The sequence below is a fragment of the Cydia fagiglandana genome, chromosome 13 (genome assembly GCF_963556715.1).
Source record: "Cydia fagiglandana chromosome 13, ilCydFagi1.1, whole genome shotgun sequence".
Taxonomy (NCBI): Eukaryota; Metazoa; Arthropoda; class Insecta; order Lepidoptera; family Tortricidae; genus Cydia; species Cydia fagiglandana.
In genome coordinates this window covers 9,012,433-9,035,247 of record NC_085944.1, presented here as the reverse complement: position 1 = coordinate 9,035,247, position 22,815 = coordinate 9,012,433, and the positions used below count along the sequence as shown (strand labels likewise).

At 38.1% G+C, this 22,815-nt stretch overlaps 1 protein-coding gene across 4 annotated transcripts in view; it reads right to left on the bottom strand.

The window, feature by feature from the left end:
• Positions 1-14,097: 14,097 nt before the first annotated feature.
• Positions 14,098-22,815, bottom strand: part of LOC134670207 (uncharacterized) — a 123,963-nt gene continuing 115,245 nt past the window's right edge. The window contains exons 3-6 of one of the 4 annotated variants that reach the window (XR_010099030.1): positions 17,509-18,914; positions 16,973-17,092; positions 16,393-16,447; positions 14,098-16,220 (exon numbers count right to left, since the gene is read on the bottom strand). Coding sequence is in view for 3 of the 4 variants with exons in the window: in XM_063527922.1 (XP_063383992.1) it covers positions 16,983-17,092; positions 17,509-18,886 (1,488 nt within the window). In the remaining variant the exon portion in view is untranslated. The remainder of the gene's footprint in view (positions 16,221-16,392; positions 16,448-16,972; positions 17,093-17,508; positions 18,915-22,815) is intronic. The other 3 variants (XM_063527922.1, XM_063527923.1, XM_063527924.1) reach the window with 3 other exon arrangements.

Sequence of the window (22,815 nt, the reverse complement as noted above, 5' to 3'; positions counted from 1 at the left end):
TATGTTATATATCTCGTATCTCCTGATTACAACCTCAAATTAGGCAGTGTACCGGAGCACAGTCAAGCCACGTCAAGCTCTTCATTGTTCCGCTATTAGCGGCACAAGGCATAATAATCTTAAGGTCCTACTAATAATACTCTTAATCTTAAGGTAACCTACACCAGATAAAAATTATCATCCCGTATTATTTTTAAAGGAACTTTTGGATTCTTTCAATCGTTCTCAATTAAGAAAATTTTTGCTGGTATTGGGATTTCTGGACAGGAGCTATAAAATAAATTCATGTGTGTGTATTGTTTGCAAATAACTAAAATATTGTTATAGATATCACTTGCGGTTATTTGTAACCATGTAACCATCAATTAACAACCATGCAAGTCAAATAATCCTATTATTACTTACATTGTTTATTGTACATGCATCTGTATTCTGTACCGAAAGGACGCCACTTGCTGTCTCTGTCACGTGTAAATATTATCTCATTTTATACAGTCTGTAGTTACGTTCGGTTACATGCATTCATCATAATTACAGTGTTTTTATTGCGAATACTAAGGAGGGTATTAAAATAACTTAAACACATCTCCAGTAAAAAGATGTGATGAATGAAATTATTGAGCGTCATTTACTTAACACTAAATAAGGGTAACATTCCATTTCTGACCGCAGCTGCACTACTAGTACGAACGCGTTGGTATTATTGTCAATTTCCATAGTAAAATGAATGGTAGTGCTGCTGTCGTTGGAAATGGACTGTCACCTTCAGAGTTACAGTGACATCAATAGTATGATGTCACTTAGCTCTTATGTATGCACGATGGGACAGTACGAGGGTCGCACTGAAATATTCGGGAATGGGACACTTAGAAATAACATAATAGAAAGAGGCATATAATTTATAAAAATGTAACTCTTTATAAAACTTTTAAGGTATATTTCATTTGGTTGTCATTTGTATTTAAGAATTACTGGCAATTTGAAAATTGTATGTCGAACATTATTTGAATTTTTGGCAAAGTGATTTTTCCGATCAAATTTTTAAACGGTTTTCAATATGCCCTCAGCGAACAAATAAAAGTTACAATGGGCTTCTGTTATTTTTTTATGAACTAGAGTTCATCGTACGCTCGTTTGCGGTTAAAATTAAATATGAAAGTCACTTTCATTTTATCCCATAGATGATCTTAAAGAAGCATGTCATTCCAAAGCGACGTCAAAAATTAAAATCGCATTTGTGCTGTTAATTAAAAAGACTGCCAAAAAAGTTGCATATCGGCAGATTTCGACATTCCTAAATATTCATATGACAACAGTAAAAAAATATTATATATATATATATATGTAAAAAAAACTTCAATTCCGTTGGCTACTCCACGAATTTCATACAAAACCACTAAGGCTCCAAAATCGCCATACAAAAAGGACTTTGGGATTATGAGCCGTGTGCATTACAGAATGATTACTTTCAAAAGAAAATTTATATGCGTGGTCAGTTTGAGATTAAGTATGCATTAAAATAAAGATTGACTGTCTAGATGCGACAGTATTCTCTATTCCCGACATTTTCAGTGCAACCCTCGTATTTAGGTGTAGAATGTAAAATGTAAGTGTCGTTCCACGTCGGGGCGAGCCTGGCGCCCCGCCAGCAATATGCCGCGGACGTGGACAAACTAGCCATCGAATTTTTACAACCTAGGTATGTTTTCACATAACTATTTCAATAGTTGGTTTACTTTAGCTAAGGTGGTTTTTTATTTTTCGGCATCTGTAAACAATGAGTATTTATATAAGCGTCGGCAGGAGAGTTGAGGTGAACTATTAAGGGGCCCACTGATTAAGAGTCCGCCGGACGGTATCGACCTGTCAGTTGTTCGGCACTGTCAAAATTTTGTTCTAACTGACAGGCCGATACCGTCCGGCGGACTGTTAATCAGTGGGCCTCTTTACACACACAGCTACACACTATGTATCTTATTGCAACGGAAGTAAATAAAAAAATGAGTGAATCTTTATTTAAGTGACGATAGACCGTTGACCAAACTTTCTGGTAAATCTTGATCAGATGACTGTTAAATGCCATCGGTACGCAAGAAAACCGCTGTTTTCAAACATGAAAGGCTGTCGTGTGTGCGACCTCAACTCTGGTGCCGATACCTATATTTGCAAGGCGGGTAGATATTGCAGTAAGTAAGGTTTTGCTCAGTATTTATCGGACTTACTGCCTTACTGCCGGAGGTATTTACTGCACCAGCTTAGTCCGGTAGTTATGACATACTAACTTTAGATATAAGACGCTGGAGTAGTATGTTGGTACCCTATTTACGAGTATAAACTTTGTATTTTAACTCTTATGTATTCCCAGTGGTAACTAATTTGATTGTACTAGTTCAAAACAAGTCATGACTTTCTTTAAACCTAATGAGGTTTAAGTAGTTAAAGATGAATATTATCCACTCGTTGATTTATATTAATGGAAAAAGATACACAACGTCGCAGAAATCCAAATAAAGGATCCTTACAGATTACATAGAAGTTAGTTCATTAATAGGACTATTAATAGACTTTTGCGAACCCGTTGATGTAGGTGTAAATGTCATGGTAAATACCTGTTAAAGGAAAGATGTCAGAAAAATATACCTACAAGAAAATTGATCCACCGACAAGGGTTGTTAAATGGAAATAAAATGATCATTAGACATCTAAACCTATATAATATGAAGAGCAATAATATTTACGAATACAGGTAACATCGCTTTTAACTACACCTTAGCATCACCAACTTGACAATTGTCACTTGACAATGATATTCCTTGGATCCAAGGTTTGGATTGGGTTGGGTTGGGGTTGGGTTGGGGTTCTTGGGTTTCTTTTGGATTATAAGTAATGATGGTATCTACTTAGTATCAATGAATACTGGTTACAGCTAACTATGTAGGTAAAGGTGTCAATATATATATAAACAATTAAACCGCATTTAAACAAAAAAAAATATATTACTTCATAGATTTGACAATTTAGGTTTTAAGTTCTAACACGACACGAGTCTATTTTGCCCCCGGAAAACTTTAAACTGAACAAATTTTCCCCGTTCCTTGCAACGTTTATCTGCCGCAGCAAAGCTATGCATCAGGGATGTTGCGAATATTCGCATCCGCATCCGCATTATTTTCAAAATTCGCATCCGCATAAAATCGATGCGGAGCTTAATGCGGATGCGGATGTCGAACAAGTCGATATAGGGACATCTATAGCGGCGGTGTAAGTGGTAGGTAATTTCGTCATTACCTATAACGAAATCGTCTAGATCCAGAAAAGTTGGCAAAGTTATTGTTTATTAAATATAACGCACCTATATTCTTGCTCAAATACTAAACGTTACGTTTTTTAAATAAAAAATACTAAAATGTAATATTTTACTCGTTTTAGGTAGGCACCTAATCTTTACATCCGCATCCGCATCTACGGATGTGAGCATTATAGAGTAGAGTAGGGGAGACCGAAATGAGTTGTGACAGAGGAGAGTTGTGACATTGTCGATTTTTTGGAATCTAATAACTGTTAGTGAGCTCGCAACAGTGTGCGTTTGTTAGTTCGCAACTTGAACTAACAAACGCGCGCTATTGCGACCTAGTTTATAGTTAATAGATTCCAAAAAATCGACAATGGCACAACTCTCCTCTGTCACAACTCACCTCAGTCTCCCCTAAAGCTGACGGGTCCGCGCGGACGGGCGTCAGCTTTATCATACAATTTGGCGGTGCGGAGCGTTTCGCACGGACGGTCGGCGTGACACTAAAACCAGCCTAAATATACGCATCCGCGGATGTCAAAAAATCTGCATCCGCAACATCCCTGCTATGCAATGCACTACAAAATGTAAATCGCTCGTGCCGCGCTAAACTCGTCGCGACGAACTAACTCCGGCGGCCGGCTGCGGCCGGACGGTGGCGTTCTTAACGGCGCTATTAAAATTGCATTCAAGTGGTTGCGGGTTTCGGTATGCGGAGTCGGGGTTAAACATGGGAAACGTAAGTAGACGATTCGGAAAATGAATTAGAGATTTACTAGATACGATATAGTAAAAATATGTGACGTCCCACGGGTAAAGATACCTTATGGCAGTTACCGCTTACGGTCCAATTTTATTGCGGCGCTATGCGACGTAAGCGCCAGCCGCCATAAGGTCCCTTCGTCACATAACTTTACTATTTCATATCTAGTGAATCTTTAATTCATTTCCCGAATCGAGCCGTTACATGCTATGCTTACATGCTATAAAACCATTACGAATTAAGATATACCTACAATATTTGGCTAAAGTAGTTATGGATATATATGTCGGAGCGTGACTCCAGAAGGACGTATTGCAGCGTTACAGTTCATAGTTAAAGACGCCTGTATAAAGTCGATTAGCAATGTTTGGCTACGTATTACTGGGTTGTAACGAAATTCATAATGTTGAGTAGAGAGTAACGCCATCTATTGGCGTGTTGTTGAACTAAGATGACAGGTAGAAGGCTTTGGAACGTCAAGAGGGTTCTCTTGGGTGAAGGTAGGCACGAGTTGGTAGTTTTGTCGTTATGTTGGTGGACCGGTCGAGCAGGTGTGCCTGCTCGACTTAAAAGGCGGGAGCGGTGAGGCTCCGTAATCAGACTTGATTTGACCGCGCTAGAGATCGGACGTTAGCCAACCTCGTGCCTAATTCGCCACGTTCTTGAAGGCTTATACCTGAAGGATTATTCTGAAAGCTTATAGAATCCAACGTTCTTTAACCATTTAGCTAAGTGTTTTATTCCAAGTGTTATTTTGATTTCTTACGTGTGATTAGAAGCTTACCTTTGTAAAATAAAGAGAAGAAGTGTTGTTTTGAAAAGATGTGTCCCGCCGAGTTTGTTGCCGGTCCCATATTGGGATACCCTTCTCCAATAGAGAAGGAATTAAATCTTCTCGGGTCAGAGGTGTACGGTTGGAGCCGGCCTAGCTTGATTTGAATAAAGACTTGAACGATTTTATGTGATCCTTTTATTTGAGTGCTATCCAAATACATCCCAATAGCGACTAGATATTTTAGTAGGCACTAGTATGGTTAACAAGTCCGAAAGTTTATTTCATGCACTGGTAGCATACTGGGTTAGCTGTGAAGTAATACATTGAGATACTACGCCCACCCGCCATCCTGTGTAAACACCCGTGCTGCCTGGTGCCATCCGTCATCAGAAGTGGGATGCCGAGTCTCATGTATTGCTTACAGAGCCACGTGGGAGTGCGGTGTATTTACGGTGTGTTTTTGGTGACCTACATCGAGACACGTGGTAATGAAGCAGCTGTGCAGAATCTTCTGTGATGGAGATTTGGAAATAAAAGGACAGTAACAGCCAGCTACGATAAACCACATCGTGCATCTCGCCATCTGCCACAGTAACGGCAACTGCAAGGCGGAAAGCGTCAGCCTTCGTGCTTGGGTTGGTCTTCACCACCACGACCTTTGACTTGGACACGTGCATCATACTTTATTATCTGGTGAGCAGTTCACATTTCGTTGGGGTTATTTTGAGTTGTTTTACTTCAGATTGGAACTCTTGAGCGAGTTTCTGTTTAAAGCTAAAGTAGAAAGCGAAAGTAAGATGAGCCGTTGGTGCGGCGCTATTTGATGTTGATTTAAGATAATTTTGTGACAATGGATGTTGAAATTTAATGTGTATGGTATAGTTGGTATACCATTTGAATAGAGATTAAATGCGATCATTTGGAGTTGTGAGTTTCAATACACATTGTCACAAGGTCTCAAGTGCGCACGGTCAGAATAACCGAGCGAAGTTACTGTCTATTGTAGTTGTAATGGTTAAAATGTGTGATCGTGCAGTTCATAATGCTCAATTACAGTCAGTCAGATTACACTTACCAAGCGTAGACGTAGGCGTAAAACACCGGAAGTAGATTTTTATGTTCTTTTCCGTTGCTGTGCGGCCACACGTGGTGGCGTGCGTTTGGTCTGTGTCATCGGCTGGTGTTGCTAAGTGTAGCATTGCTAGACGATCGGATGGTGGTCCGGTCGTGCATTCATGATGATGGTGGTCATTGTGAGTGTAGCATTGCTAGATGATCGGATGGCGGTCCGGTCGTGCATTCATGATGATGGTGGTCATTGTGAGTGTAGCATTGCTAGATGATCGGATGGCGGTCCGGTCGTGCATTCATGATGATGGTGGTCATTGTGAGTGTAGCATTGCTAGATGATCGGATGGCGGTCCGGTCGTGCATTCATGATGATGGTGGTCATTGTGAGTGTAGCATTGCTAGATGATCGGATGGCGGTCCGGTCGTGCATTCATGATGATGGTGGTCATTGTGAGTGTAGCATTGCTAGACGATCGGATGGTGGTCCGGTCGTGCATTCATGATGATGGTGGTCATTGTGAGTGTAGCATTGCTAGATGATCGGATGGCGGTCCGGTCGTGCATTCATGATGATGGTGGTCATTGTGAGTGTAGCATTGCTAGATGATCGGATGGCGGTCCGGTCGTGCATTCATGATGATGGTGGTCATTGTGAGTGTAGCATTGCGAGATGACCGGATGGTGGTCCGAACATGAGTTCATGATGACGGTGGTCATTGTGAGCTTTATAGATTTAACGAGTGTAATTTAAACACAGTACATTTGTGCAGACGCTGGATGCGGGTGGCTTCCAACCGATACGAATGGAGGTCCAAGGGGGAGGCCTATGTTCAGCAGAGAACGTCTTATGGCTGAGATGATGATGACATTTGTGCAATTGCTGTTGCGATCATTAGATCTAGATTGATTGAAAGACTGTCTTTGGTGACCCTGTTTTTGTTTTATCTACCCCGACCGTATAATTGGTCAGGTTAGCCGAGCAATAAGAATCAAATGTGATCATTGATTTTATTCGATGATGAATGAGACCCAAATTGTTGGTCAGGAGTGACCGAGCGATATGATACTGTGCTGTGTATCTTGTTTCAGAAGCAAATGTATACACCCACACACGAGGACGTGTGTACCGCAGGACGGCCGTGTCGGAGCGTGACTCCAGAAGGACGTATTGCAGCGTTACAGTTCATAGTTAAAGACGCCTGTATAAAGTCGATTAGCAATGTTTGGCTACGTATTACTGGGTTGTAACGAAATTCATAATGTTGAGTAGAGAGTAACGCCATCTATTGGCGTGTTGTTGAACTAAGATGACAGGTAGAAGGCTTTGGAACGTCAAGAGGGTTCTCTTGGGTGAAGGTAGGCACGAGTTGGTAGTTTTGTCGTTATGTTGGTGGACCGGTCGAGCAGGTGTGCCTGCTCGACTTAAAAGGCGGGAGCGGTGAGGCTCCGTAATCAGACTTGATTTGACCGCGCTAGAGATCGGACGTTAGCCAACCTCGTGCCTAATTCGCCACGTTCTTGAAGGCTTATACCTGAAGGATTATTCTGAAAGCTTATAGAATCCAACGTTCTTTAACCATTTAGCTAAGTGTTTTATTCCAAGTGTTATTTTGATTTCTTACGTGTGATTAGAAGCTTACCTTTGTAAAATAAAGAGAAGAAGTGTTGTTTTGAAAAGATGTGTCCCGCCGAGTTTGTTGCCGGTCCCATATTGGGATACCCTTCTCCAATAGAGAAGGAATTAAATCTTCTCGGGTCAGAGGTGTACGGTTGGAGCCGGCCTAGCTTGATTTGAATAAAGACTTGAACGATTTTATGTGATCCTTTTATTTGAGTGCTATCCAAATACATCCCAATAGCGACTAGATATTTTAGTAGGCACTAGTATGGTTAACAAGTCCGAAAGTTTATTTCATGCACTGGTAGCATACTGGGTTAGCTGTGAAGTAATACATTGAGATACTACGCCGACCCGCCATCCTGTGTAAACACCCGTGCTGCCTGGTGCCATCCGTCATATAAAAGAGAACCTAATTTATTTTCTCCTCCAGACTAACGCTTATTTTAATTAAAGTGAAAATACAAGTAGGACGTGTATTTTTTACTAACTTTATATTAAAATGCTCAGATACTTACATTTCCAATTACAATGTTTATGAAATGTTTTACTTTCAATTATACTCGCAAAAAAAAACAAATGAAAGGGGGAACTAACTTAAGCGTTCCTTTTATTTTGACTGCGCGGAGCCACGATTTAATTACCCTACTGCTTCGCAAATATCTCAACACCCAATTAACCACCTCTTTGATGTTGGTAACGAAACAAAATAGCCGTGTGTTCAAGAGCCGTATTCAGTCAAACAAAATTTATATGATAAATTTCTGTAAGTCGTACGAGAAAAGGAAAAGCCGTTCAAGGCTTCTTATCTCATATGTAGAGTAAAGTTAGAACTTGTGAATGTGCATGCGCTAGCAAACAACACCCTTACTACCCGTACGGCCGTGATCAATAAATAAAGTAGTAGAAGTAGTAGTAGCAGCAATAATCACTTTATTTTACATAACAAGTTAAAATACGATGTTAATAATACTACACTGTACTTAATTGAGCCAATGGAACAATTATACTTTCATAAAACTGTCGCACGCGATCACTTGGTCGACGGTCATCCTCTAGCGAGATCTGGTGGTTAGCTAGCAATAATTTCTTAATTAAATTATGCCCTACTAATGAGAATTAACCATTTTTGATTCGACATCTAGAGTTATAAAAACCGAACAAGTGCGAGCCGGACTCTCTCACCGAAGGTTCCGTACTTTTAAGTACCGCGGCAACAGAAATAACATCATCTGTTAAAATTTCAACTGTCTAGCTATCACGGTTCATGAGATACAGCCTGATGCCAGACAGACAGACGGACAGTGGAGTCTTAGTAATAGAGTCCCGTTTTTACCGTTTGGGTGCGGAACCCTAAAAACTAAACACAATAAGCGACACAAAAGGTCTCAAAGAACGACACGTTTGGTATAATTTTGATACGTCCAATGCATATTCAAGAATAAGACCCCAGTTGTCGGAACAATTTTCATTAGCGTGTTACGTGACTGCATTATTAAGGGTATGAATGGCAGGCCCCTTGGTCTTTTGACTGAAAAGTTTCGTTATGGAGATTGCGTTGGAGAGTACAGCTACTAAAATGTACGCGAAACCTTAATGGCTTTATTTTAAGCGAATTTTACTGGCATTTAGAGCGTTGCTCCCTTGTGGCCCCCTCATACTAGTAGTTTAGGTATAACCTGCAACATAATGAAAGGCATTAAATACGAGTGTGGGTCTGTTGGTGTATGAAAATCGCTATGCTCATTTTCTATCCAAATGTTATTTAGTAATTCACTTTTAATTGTACGAAATAAGAATAGGTAACAGCAAATATATCTTAGAAAGGAGTACACATGCGAACTTATACTTATGAGGGATCTCATAGATTGCTCTCTAGCCTCAAAAATTAATCTATATCCATAAGTTTATTAAATCAAACAATATAAGAATTATTGTGTTATTAATTGCATGTTATCTGGGGTTAAACTGTTAACAGTATAAAACGGTTTGAGCAATCTAACCCTCCCAAGAAACAATCTCTCAAAACCCTTCATGGTTTTTTTTTTTGCTTTTTGTGTCATGTATCTATGCTGTACAATTTGGATCACAAATTTTACGATTATTAGGTTTAGCCAGTGAGCTGCCAGCATAACTATTGTTAACTTCATCTGGTGTTGGTGTTAAGAACTAATTTCGCCCGGGGCGAACGGGGTCGGGTTGCAAGTCAACTAATGTTTACTTTGCCCCAAGTTACCCTGCTCGATAGGAACTTCGGGAATTCTAGAACAAAAACAAGGGCCAGAGGCGTTTATTGTTACAAACCCATTTATATTAGTTATCTATACTTTATAATATTAATTTCGTGTTACGGTTTTCTTTAGTTTAAGCATTATTTATGGTACAGTCGTGCTTAGCAGAAACTGTCTGAGTTTTAAAGGAGACATTAAGGTATTTGTACAGTCAGCAAAAAAAGTAATGGATCAGACTACGGGTCAAAAGTGTCTACCATTCTCTAATACTCGTAGCATTACAAAACGAGATATGTATGTACAATTTGACTGTGAAAGTTACTTTTGAACACGAACTGTAGGGACAGAACAGAAACTTTTGAAGCGTTGATATATATCCGTTAATATTGATGCTGATTGTACAGTACACATCTTCATTAGAGTTGGACAAATTGAACTTATCTAGAGTAAATGGAACGCAAGTTGACCATAGATATACATAAAATTATATTAGAAATTCGTATCATCCATATTCAAACCTTCCAAATTAAAGGCCTATAAGATATTAGATCTCTTATTTCACCTTTCCTTTAGCATGTCCTTTTTGTGTAAAAAATATTATTTAAGTTGATTTCATACACACATACCTAAAACACATAAATTCACAGTAAATCCGGTTACAATTGTAAAGATGTCGTTTATTTCGGGGTTTCAGCAAATAGCCCCTTTACAGATCGACCGTACAAAATCGCAGGCATTTTGTAGCTTTTAGCATTATGGGTTCTGATTGCCCACCTGATAGAGAGCGAAGCTTAGTCACAGTCAGAAAAAGGTCAGAAACATTCTGCTACAGGTAGCAAATTCGTAAAATGGAATGCAATAACCCCGTCCGACTCAACACGGTAATAAATAGACTGGATTTATCAAAGAGCTACCAATAAAGAAGATCACTAATATCATAAATATACGAGTAGGTATCCAATACTTTGCTACTCGTATCGGTGAGCTTGTAATCTATAGAATCTTCGCCATCAATTCGAATAGATATCCCTTTGATAGTTTTTCTTAGGTGAAAGTTACACTGGAGGGATTTTATCTTGTCATCCCTAAAACTTCATGTGATTGAGAGATAGGAAAAAATAGAGGTTTGATTTGACTTATAGCTAGAACAGTCAGTAATTGTGACAGTCATTTTGTAAATAAAGTTATACATTGATAATGACAGATCTTTAGCAGTTTTTCGTAATATTTACTTAATAAGTTTTCCAAACATCTTTGAATTATTTTTAAGGAACACGACTCGAGAGTAATTAGGTATCTGGTTATTAACTACATACAATGTTTATCGAATTTATTGATAAATTTGTTTTGAAAGATACATCGGTAATTATTATTACTTCATCTTTTCGTAATCTTAAATATGTAGGTATTCTACGAAAAAACTTAAATTACGAAAGTAAAACGGATGTTACATTATCTCATAGGCTCATAAAATACTAAGTTTGCTAGCTTTTAATAACACGCGTGATTCTAAATAGCTTTGGGACACGTAGAGGTATATTAATTGATTCAGGGGTCAAGAGTTTATTTCACGATATTTAGTTAATGTTTTAAACTTTTTTTATGCGTCAAGCCCTTATATTATAACCAGATGAATTGATAAATAGTACTCCAATTCCCTTGATGGATATTAATTGGACGCTTTGCCCACAAAGGCACGAATAAAAGATTTATATGAACTGTATCAGTTGCCTCATTTGCGTTGATTTTTAGAACAAGCAATACATCCATGTCGATAAGTGGACAAGTTATTTTGAACATTTTTTATGCCTTTGATCACACGCATTATTAAATTAAATCCTAATATTAAAAAACATATTTGACCATTGTAAATGTTTTTTTTTTAATTTCACTTAGAGATGGAGTAAGAATTTTGGTTATACATGAATATAATACTCGTAAACAAACTAAATAAATGACTTTGTTATAAAGCTATCTAAACAATGTTAATGAAACAACGGTATATTTTGCAACATAACGGTCCAGTGATGTACGTGTTTCAAAATTAATTAAAGTGGGTGTGTATGTGGCATGGAGCCAAGGGTTGGAACGCTTGGAACTGGCGACGACTGTATGAGATTTAGCTGTCATCCTTTAAAAAGCCAAAGATTCTACTAGTACATCAAACATAAAATTTTAATTTTACACAGAGCTGGAACAATTTTTTTTTCCAGTTTACTGAATACTGGGTTGCCAAACTATATATAGGCCGGATTTGAACTTTAATACACGTCTAGATTACTCTAGATAAGATATTATGGATCGGATATGTCAGGATCAAAAGTCACATTTTCGTTTGAAGAAACGTATATTCGGATATGTCAGGATCAAAAGTCACATTTTCGTTTGAAGAAACGTATATTAAAGTTCGAATCAGGCCGTATAATTCATCATGTATCAGATGTAGCTGGCCAGACGAATTATTAGTGCACGAAACAATAATAATGCTTTTATTATCGTTTGTTCAAACCTTATTTGATTCTATAGATTTATTTATAACTTTAACATTTATTTCATTCACCATTTTTAGGAAAATTACCAACTTAGTTACACCACCTGCTGCCACCTACATCTTCTTGTAAACTTCCATTGCGACACATAATAAATGTTACCCTCCCTTTGTTAACAGTTTAATTAAATTTGTCTAAAAATAATAATATAGCAACATTATTTTTCCTGTAACAACTTATCTAATTTACATCGTTGTATCAATCAAATTTATGTGAATATGTGGCAGCTGTCCTGTACACCAACAATGACCATAAAACTCCTACAGACGTAATCTCAGTTTTAATTTTTATTGGCAATTAAACAATTAACCCTTTAAAGGGCATAAAAGATCTTAATACACGCTCCCCTCCGGGAGATGCGAAATTTTATACCCATTCACTGCATTGTACCTCCGAATATTTAAGGGTTGTTTTTTACGAGGACGGAGATGAAAGCGTTTGGCCTAAGTGAATGCCAGCTTTTACTTTTTTTCGTGATGCGATGTTTGTGTAATATGAAAAGATTTGAATCCCCTAATATGATTCGGAGAGTTACCGTGTAAGGTTATGTCTAGGACGTGAGCTATATTAGGTGCCTTTTGGTTCCATGGTTGCTGCCTAAGGAAAGACGCCTTGCTGCGCTAGCGCTTTATAATATAATGTGATAGACGGCTAATTTAAACAAAAAGGCGATGCTTTAACCTTTAGTATAATAGTATGCTCCTGTCAAAAAATTGCAGTTTGAATAGCAATCATGACAACTTTGTGTTTAAGTTGAATAGATATAAATTATTGTGTAATAATAAATATAGTGTACCTACTAGTAGTAAATTCTCGTATTTATTTAAATACGTGATCCCGATTCACTCTTGTTCCGACAGCTAAAACAAAGGGGAATATGAGAAGGGGATTTGCAGTGATGGCCGCCCTAGGCTACTGAACAAAACTAGCTGGCAGTAAGAACCCTATATTGCTGATGGGGTTAGTACAAAGGTTCCAATAAGTACTGGTAGGGTTCATAGATATACTATAAGTATGTATGTTTATTGTTTATATAACCATATATATAACGTTCCCTTACCCCTTGACTAATAAGTTATGGGATTAGACCCCGCGATTTGATATAAGGATACTTTTTTATATTTACATAAATAAGTATTGAAGATACAAACATGCATTAATTTATTATTTTAGAATATTGTAAGAGTAAGTGATGCTTGTTATAATTATTTATTATTTACTACATTCGAGAGCCACTCATTTGGAATTATAGGTTTTAAAAATATCATACTACGTATAATGCTACCAATACCAGGGGCCATCTTCCTCGCAAAACTGTATTACGAGCGAGATGCATACGAAATCTCTCTCATCTTAATGTTTTTATCTAGATTGCATCATCAGCTACTGCTTCGAAGCCTAGGATTTACTTTCCAACTTTCTCTCCTCCATGCACGTCCTTCACCCTTTTTGTCATTCCTTCTATATCATGGGCGATGATGTCATCCCTCGCAACATGAAGCCAGCACCTCTATGGCTGTATTCTTTCACGAGAAGTACCGTAGAATAGGGTTACTTTGATTCACGGGGTAACATTGATCATCGATTTTTGAGGAATAGGGAGTCGATTTTTGAACGCGAATTTAAACATTTTATGATATGGATAGAATAGCAAAAATAGATGATGAAATCGTTCAGAAACGTATTCCTTATAGTTCAAAAATCGATGATCAATGTTACCCCACGAATCAAAGTGACTCCAGTTTATGGTATTCGAAGTATTAGTGAGTACGCCTTCAGGGTAAATAAAAGATTGTAATGACTTTTATGATTTATTTAATAAAAATCTCTTTTGACTTGAACACGGTCGCTAAATTCTTACAGACAGTAAAAGAAATATAACATTGAGAGTGTTTACCTCTTATCAGTCCAGCTTAGCACAATAGTTACATACCTATTTACTTAAGTCTCACTGACTGATTCAAATATGAATTTAAATTAATAATTATTTACAATCATTATAAATATGTATCAATAAAAGGTAATATTAGACACTTGTCACAACTAGGTAGACTGGCAGTGTTAATGTGCAGGCAGTATATAGTTCCGGGGTGTTTAAAATAAATAGGATATAAACAATGGGTAGAGCAATTGATTATATACAACATTTTTCATACAATGTCCATTCAGTGTTCTATTTATATTGCTCTGTAAATAATATTCCCTTTTTAATGTTGGCTAGAATAAATATTATATAGGTATAACTAATGGCCCTATTCTAACTTTAAGATACATCAACTAATAGATCTAGAAACGATATGAATTAGATATGTCAGTGTCAAATGTGACGTTTCTTCAAACAAAAACGTCACTTCTAATCCATATCGTTTCCAGATCTATTAATTGACGTATCTTAAAGTTCGAATCCGGCAACTTCGAATCGACTTCAAATGCACCCTATGTAATTATGTAGGTAGATGAAAGTTCATGTGACATGGTAATAAATTAAATAACGATGAGCTATAAATAAGTAGAAAGAATAAAACTTACGTGAAGGTTTAAGAAAATTTAGAAATAGCGTACATATTTAGGTACCTAAGTGACAAGTGTCTAATTTATTTTTTTACCAGCAATTATATTGTTCACATCCTTACTTTTTAGGTAAATGGTAAATTACAACATTCTAGTAATTGTGATTTCAGAATAAATACAAAGAGAGTATAAATTGTGCTCCTTTGTTTATATTTGAGTGCAGATTTATATAAATATTGTCAAATCGTAAATATTTTTTATCTCAATCACTCAAATATAAAACATTCTTTTCGATTGCTGCAAAATTGAGATGTATTTTAGGTTTTTTACCACTATAATATCTGTGATATTTTTTTTATAAAAGCCTTTCAAATAACGATGCAAAAAAGTTTCCGTAACAAAAAAACAGTGCACTGTATGCTTACGTATTTACAAAATATACAATTACACACTAACAACTATTAACAATGGACTCGAGAACAACATTTTCTTTAAAAAACGATATTTTTACACAGATTCTTAGTTTTAAATAAATATGTTGGACCAAAGGTTTCTTGACATGCTACTCGTAATGGTTCCTTACTTTTGAAAGTTTTGTTCAAACGTTAAAATGTTTTTATAATAATGTAATTGGTGCAAAATTAGGCCTGGAGCATGTTTCATTGAATAGATGGAGTCTAGCACTCTGTAATAATGATCTAATAAATAGTTATACGATTTTTTAATAAAAACTAGTGCTTAATATTGTACGAAATGGTGTTTTTATCTTGACAGCAACGTATGCGAACATTATCAGGCTTTATTAGGCACCATTAAAATTTACTAAAACAGCAGACAACAATACTTTTTACACATATCTACGTGTGATAGTATAGGTATGTATAGAAAAGTTACAGACAAACATCAAATAGTTATTTAATTAATATGTACCAGCTAATGCCAACGATTTCCAATTACCATTTACAAAATGCGATTTAACTGTGTCAGCCTTTTCATGTAGGTACCTAGTAACTACTAAAAATTGATAAGTAGTAACAACGTAGTCCTTACGTTTCTATGAAACGGTTGTCAAAACAACACAATATTTATTTAGGCTTTTCTATCACTTCAACGTATACTCGCCGCGTACTTTCCCGAAGTCTCTTGATTTATTTACACATGCTATTTTACATTTTCTTACACGATCGCACTGCAGTCTGTCTTTGAGACATACTGCAAGGTTTTCGTAATGGAATGTTTTTGTTGTGAGGTTTCTGATGTATCTACTTGGAGGGCAGAGGAGGTGCGCTTATCGCGGCCCGATCGTGAGGAGCCCTTCAGATGAGTTGGAGGCCGGGAGTGCGAGGGGCCTCGGCCCCTCAGCTCTGCGCTAGGGAATCCAGCGGCACCACCAGTTTTCCGTTGGAGTAGCTGTAACAAAGAAAAAACTTTAAACTAAACGGCGACGGTATTCTCACAGGTCTTATTTTACAAAACTTTTAAAGTTTACGTTGCTAAATGTAAGAAAACACTTGGAATTTTCTTATGAACTTTTCGAAGAGTTTCATTTACTGTTATGAAAGTTCTTAATAGAGATATTAACCTGTATGGTATAGTGGCTGTTCTGGACTTAGCTCGGCTTGGCCTACAGGCGTCATCTGCAACCAAGACCACACGTATTGTTTTGACATTTGTCTTGGCGGACTAATCAGAAACTTTGCCCTCGTTCTAAGTTACATCGTATTGCCGGGGCTTAATTAAGTGGTAGCGCATGCTATTGTCTCGGTTCTTGCGGAACAATACTTATCTTAAGTCGAAGTCGGTAGAAGTAATATCTCCGATACCTTAACGAGGGAACTTTGTATCGACTTTGTTAATCGTTCCTGACCCAGCCGCGCGCTCGTTATTATTGTTAATACTTTAATATTAAACATAAATGGTGTTAGATTTGTTGTTTAACCGAAAAACACGGAATGTTATGTTGTGAATGTTATTAAAGGGTTATTTGAAGTCCTCCATGAGGTAAAAAATATAATTTAAAATGGACGCGGCTTAGCCAATCGGGGTGGTAAATAAATAATAAAATCATTAGTAAAAAAATATTCGATTACAAGATGAAAAAAATGTTTTATTAGTAGATTAATGTTTGGCTAATTGGCAGGTGATTTGTGTAGGACCCTTACCATGGTGCGGCTAACATCGTTGTGAGAGGCACGCATCGCATGTGACCGGCTCGGCACGCCGCTTGCTCTGAGAGCCCTGCGACCCGGACTTACGCCGGAAAGTGTACCTAACGAGCAGACCTGCAATGCAAAATGCCGCACCGTTAACAAAACAAACAAACAAAAAACAACAAACAGAGCTACGCGCGCGCGTCCATCTGAAAACGCCCATGGGCGGGCGAAAGCGGGCGAAAATAAAACGGGAGTGATACTCTCAGGGGTTTTATGACTTGATATCGCGGAATCATTCGTGTTTTATGTAAGAACGGAATCGCGTATCTAAATTTTGTAGTGAATGTTATTTTGGTATCGTGTGTGGTATTTGTCAACTATGTAAAAAGGAAATGAATTGTTTGTTGATATTGGTTTAAAATCATTTGAAACTTTCGTATTGCATGCATTTAGCTTATCTTAATATTATGTGCGCACATGAATTGACTTACAACTTGATAAATGTTAATTAATTAAGTATTGTATAATGTTTTAGGTCAACTTACCAGTGAGACCGGCTTTGTTGATGCTGTTTGAGCTAGAGAAACCTGATATTTTCTTCCAGGACTTCTTATTCCAAAACCCCGTCGTTTTGGCGTCACCGCAGCTAGAACTGCGGGGCGAGGTGGTGTCCCTAGGGCAACGCACGCTGCATTCATCAGCGCCCAGTATGCGGACTCCGGCTCCGCGCGTGCCGTACGCCACCGCCGGTAAGTGAGGCACCGACCCAGTCGGCTTTCGTCGCAAACTGCCAACGTAACTCGCTCCACTGCTGCTCCCACTAAACCCGCTATCCAAATCCGGGGGATTACAGCTCGCAGGTGAAAGTAATTCATCTGTTGGCCCGACTCTTAGCAATTCTTCTATATTATCCCTATCTTCAGCTCGCTCCGAATCTGGTGATTCGCATTCTGGCATTAACATCGCTTCGACACTTAGATTTAGCTCTCCTAAAATTCTTTTGTGCCTCGACTCTACCCGGCGAACTTCCTCTTCTACGACGCTCCTGTCTAGAGAGACGAGCGATTGTCGTGGTGCGTATCTATGTTTAGGACAAGTTCTTGTTCCGTCTGTTATTTCTTCATAGATATTTTCCTCGGTTCCGTATCGAGTGACATAATTGTGACGTGCTGTACGATCTCGTGGTATCCCACCGCGTCCTCGATGTCTGTTAGCCTTTCTTGACGACGACGGCATTGATAAATGGTGATCATAGTAGGCATATGAATAGTCAACGGGCTCGAACCTTTCCATTGTAGCAGCAATATTGCTTCTGTTCCACGTTTGAGGAGGCGGTTCTCTTGACAAGTTAACAGCGGCTAGCCGAGCTGGTAGAATTTCATCCAAGTCCCTAGCACAACGCTCGTCAAGTGATTGCGCTCCATCGTCCTCTTCCCGCCTGTGCTTTCTGTGAGCTCGGCGACCCTGGGTGCGCGTGTGGCCACGCTCACAGTCCGACCCATGACCGTGATTATAATCAGGTGTATGACTACGATTATAATCGACCGGCCTGTGTTTACAATCTAAGGTATGATGGTAATCAGGTGTGTGCCTGAGACTGTAGCTTGAATTTCCTTCATAGTCAGATCGATCGTAAGAGGGACTCTCGTCGTTGCTCGTGTGGGGGTGTGGACAATCGGCGGCGATGCCTGATTCGGAGGAAGGATAGTCGTGTACTTCTGCGGTGGTGAGCACCCGGTCGTCGGGGCGTGCAGGCTCTGAGACGGCGTGGCGGTGGTGAGGCCTGGGTCGCGTGGTTTCGCGACAGCTGGCGAAGGTCCGCTGGAGCGCGGGCGTGTGCTGCAGCTGGTAGCGGCCGCACCTGGGGTCGTACACCGCCTCCCCCGACTCCTCGGGGCTTGGCGGCGCGCTTTGTGATTCCATGGCTCATCGTCTCATATCCAATCGGTAACTGTAAAGAAAAACAATTTTGTATCAGTTTCCAAATATCGAAGACATATACCACGGACACAGAATGGCTTTTAACAAAATTCTGCGTCCCATGCCGTGTTGTACTAAGGTCAATGAATTCGAAATTACGCGCTCCGTGATAAGGGTAGGGTAAGTGACGATCAACACCGTGGCCGACGTCGATATATCATCATCAGCCGACGGGTCATAAAAGGGATTTTACATTGTGTTTACGTTACATATCAAGATTTTACTGTTGTTTGAACATCAAACACCATTATACGGCACCAAATGAAATAACTTAGTGAGTAGGTAGTATAAACTTCGGCGAACTTGTGAAACATAACAAGGCAGTAATGAGGCCGTCGCTGTATATAATAAGGGGAATAAATTGGGAGGGCCGTGTTTTGTCACTTGTATCTACCGTAGTAACTTACTGATATGAAAAGACATACATAAAGTTACTACGTATTTCATTACAAATAAAAAAAAATTACTAAAATTCGGATTTTAATTATTATTTGTCTCTCTTATAAACTCACGGGTATATAATTAATTTGAATTCTTAATTTGAATAAGATGATAATTTTACTCTATTATCCTGCTTGTGTGTTACTTGGGACATCCCGGTCATTTGATTTATGAGCCCATATTGTCCCACTGTTGGGCAAAGGCCTCCCTCTTATTCTTCCACGTATCTCTATCCTCAGAAGTCTCCCACCAGAAGTCTCTGTCAAAAGCGTCGAGCTCGTCATCAAACGGATCTTAATACATATCTAATTTAAAATCAAAATTATGAAATGCAAGTTACAAAGAACACAGCAGAAGAATGAAGAAAATGTCTACTCTTTGCTTTGATATTAAATAGGCACTACATACGACATCACAGCGGACAAATATGTAACGTTAATATTATTTCCTTCAAAATACACATTCTTCATAACATCACCATTTTATTGCGATCCTTGCGTTATTGCGCGTTCCAATTTATTATGATAACGATAAGTGTCCGTGAACTAGAGAGTAAAGAGAGCATAGGGCGGGCACCCTCGTCGCCACGTTGCCATGGCAGCGCTTCGGTTAGTCCCGCGGTTTATAGCCGGGCTTCCGTCCGATATTCCTTGCATCTAAATCATCATCAGTGCTGGGAAACGCCTCGTAAAGCGCCCGTTGACCGTCCGGCTGTACTCTAAATCGAAAGAGAAAGGTAGTAACAGCGTGTGAAACGTATACATTGTTACTGCCTCGCCTTCCGACGGCAGAGTAATTCGTTATGCCCACCGTCGCATCGTCGCCCAGGGATTTCTCGCTACAATTGCGTATGGGCCGTAAAGACGTCCTATCTATAAGTGGACTCGTATACGGGTGTCACAATTTCGGTCGGTGATTGCCCGTTTAGCGTGGAATATCAATGGATAGTGCAGCATTATGCTTTTTGTTGCTACAGTAGATATGCCAATATAGTTGTATGTTTGTGATTCCTACTACAATAGGTATTCCTATAAGTTGTCAGCATGTTTTTTTGTACTTTTATTTAACATAATTTTTTTAGTAAATCAAGCAAAATCCTGAATCATTAATGGCAATTCCCCCAATTTATTCCAATGTGATATATTGTTCAGTAGGGAATTTTATTCCCCCTTTGTGTCCCCTATGGCATAACTAACGATAAAAAAGATCGCATCGCCTCATAATCGCGACGTAATTGCAACAAAATGAATGACGACAGTTGAATTGCATTTTGATCCGTTCACGGTGATTATTATAACAAATAGTTGGTGTCCCTTTTTGGCTTTTTCCTGAATAAAAATATATTATTTTCTGAACCCTAGATCTTCCTCCCAGATTTTTGCTATAAAAAATGGTTTACATAAGTATATGATATGAAAATACGTACATTTATACGTTAGGCGTTTATTCCTCAAGAATTTTTACAAAGTTACCTAGTTATACACTTTTTACCCGACTTCAGTTCCAAGAAGAAGGAGCTTCTGTATTCGGTTGTGGCTATTTAATTTAGGCAGTTTAATTTTAATTTTTTAAAGTATTTCATTATAGTTTCTTTCACACCCTATTCAATAACTAAGCTTCCGCATAGCATTGCTAAGCGAACCGATCAAATAAGTTATCCAACGAGAAACGGCACCCCATCGCGACTCTCGCCATTGCATAGACTTTATTATTCAGCCAAAGCCATTTCATATTCAGATGTTACTAGTATTTGTATTTTTTAAGTATATCAGTACTATCAGTAGGTACACATTAAACGTAATTACAATATCCTTAGGCAATTATTGCGATTATTTGTCCATAAAAACACTAGTACGACTCATAATACATCGTCTCTAATAACACGTTCTTGTACATTGTTTCTAGCAATTAGATTAAAAAGCGAAATGTATTCTATATCTTGTTCGACATTCCTTTTTTTACAAGATTCATTTTACACCGTGTGTAGTCCAATGTTTGCAATGACCAGACCTAAATGTTGTACCTAGTGTAAGGTAGAGATGTCGATAGTTGTTGTTATAAGCACTTGAGTAAAAAAGGAATTCGAAAATACAGGCTTGGCAAAAGTCCAGATGATCAGTCGAGTGTCTCCTCACAGTTGGATCGTTAGTGAGATGACTAATAAAATAACTATCAAGCGTAGTAATATTTTATATTACCTTCACGTGTTACTTAATTTATAGTGAATTTGGACATTTCAAACGTGTGTTCCAAAGAACACGTAGACAAAACGAGAGAAAGTACCAAGATAGAAGGAAATTATGAACCTGGTATACCTACGTGTCTTGAATTGCAAGATTTTTTTAAATTAAACAATTCCTTTAATTTCCTACTTTCTAAAGACTAGTTTGGCTTACCCTTCGGCGTTCTGAGAGAGTTTGGTAACTGGGCTGCTCTATTTTTAGTTTCAAAGTACATTGTACTTATATGTTCGTACAAGTGAGTTGTAAAAGTCAGTTGTAGCAATGAAATGTATTGAAAATACCATATTTGGCGAGAAACGTTATCCCCTGCTGTGTTTGACTAAGATCGGACCACGCAATCTAGCAAATGGGGTAATGTAACTGCCTCTACTCTGAACATGGTCTAGCTGATAATTTTACAAGGCATGCCTGGGCTTACATGAAATGTTTTAACATTCTACGTATATTTTAATTAGGTACGGGTTTTGACAATGACATTTATGATATGACTATATAATAATATTTTTGCAAAGCTATTGGTATAAAGGTACATAATATTTAATATGAAAATGTTAATTATGGTTAACTTTATAATCTATAAAATAAAAAAATAGATCAACCAGAAATAATTACAGCCGGATAAATTACAAAGTACTCACTTGAACCATGGAATGTATGTTATCCGTCGTGAGTTTTTAAATCTCAGTGCATGTCCAATCGACGTAAGTACAGCGCGGGGTGACTCATCCACTTTATGCCTTCGACATCATTTAATTTGTCACAGGCCATCTAGTTTTAAGCGAACGTAAACCTTCGGTCATTGTGTATTGTTCGTTTCGAAATGATTCTCTAACGGCATCGGTCTGTACTCGTCTATTAATAATTTTAATGGTATCGTTTGTCCTACACACATCTCTTTTGTCCCAACATTATTTTGTAACTGTGTAGTCTGTACATAATAAAATATGTATATTAATTAATTTAAATTGATTGTACAGTTAGGTATATTGACTAAGAAAAAACATGTTATGTATATATTGTAATAAATACTCTGATCATAGTGATCATCGATTGTCCATTTTAAACCGGAGGCTGGATTATTCTGATTGTAATATCTGGCTATGAATTTGATAGATTGATCTATCACCTGTAAATAGTGACATTTCTGGTTTCCAGATAATTACTTAAAAAACTTATTACGATATATTT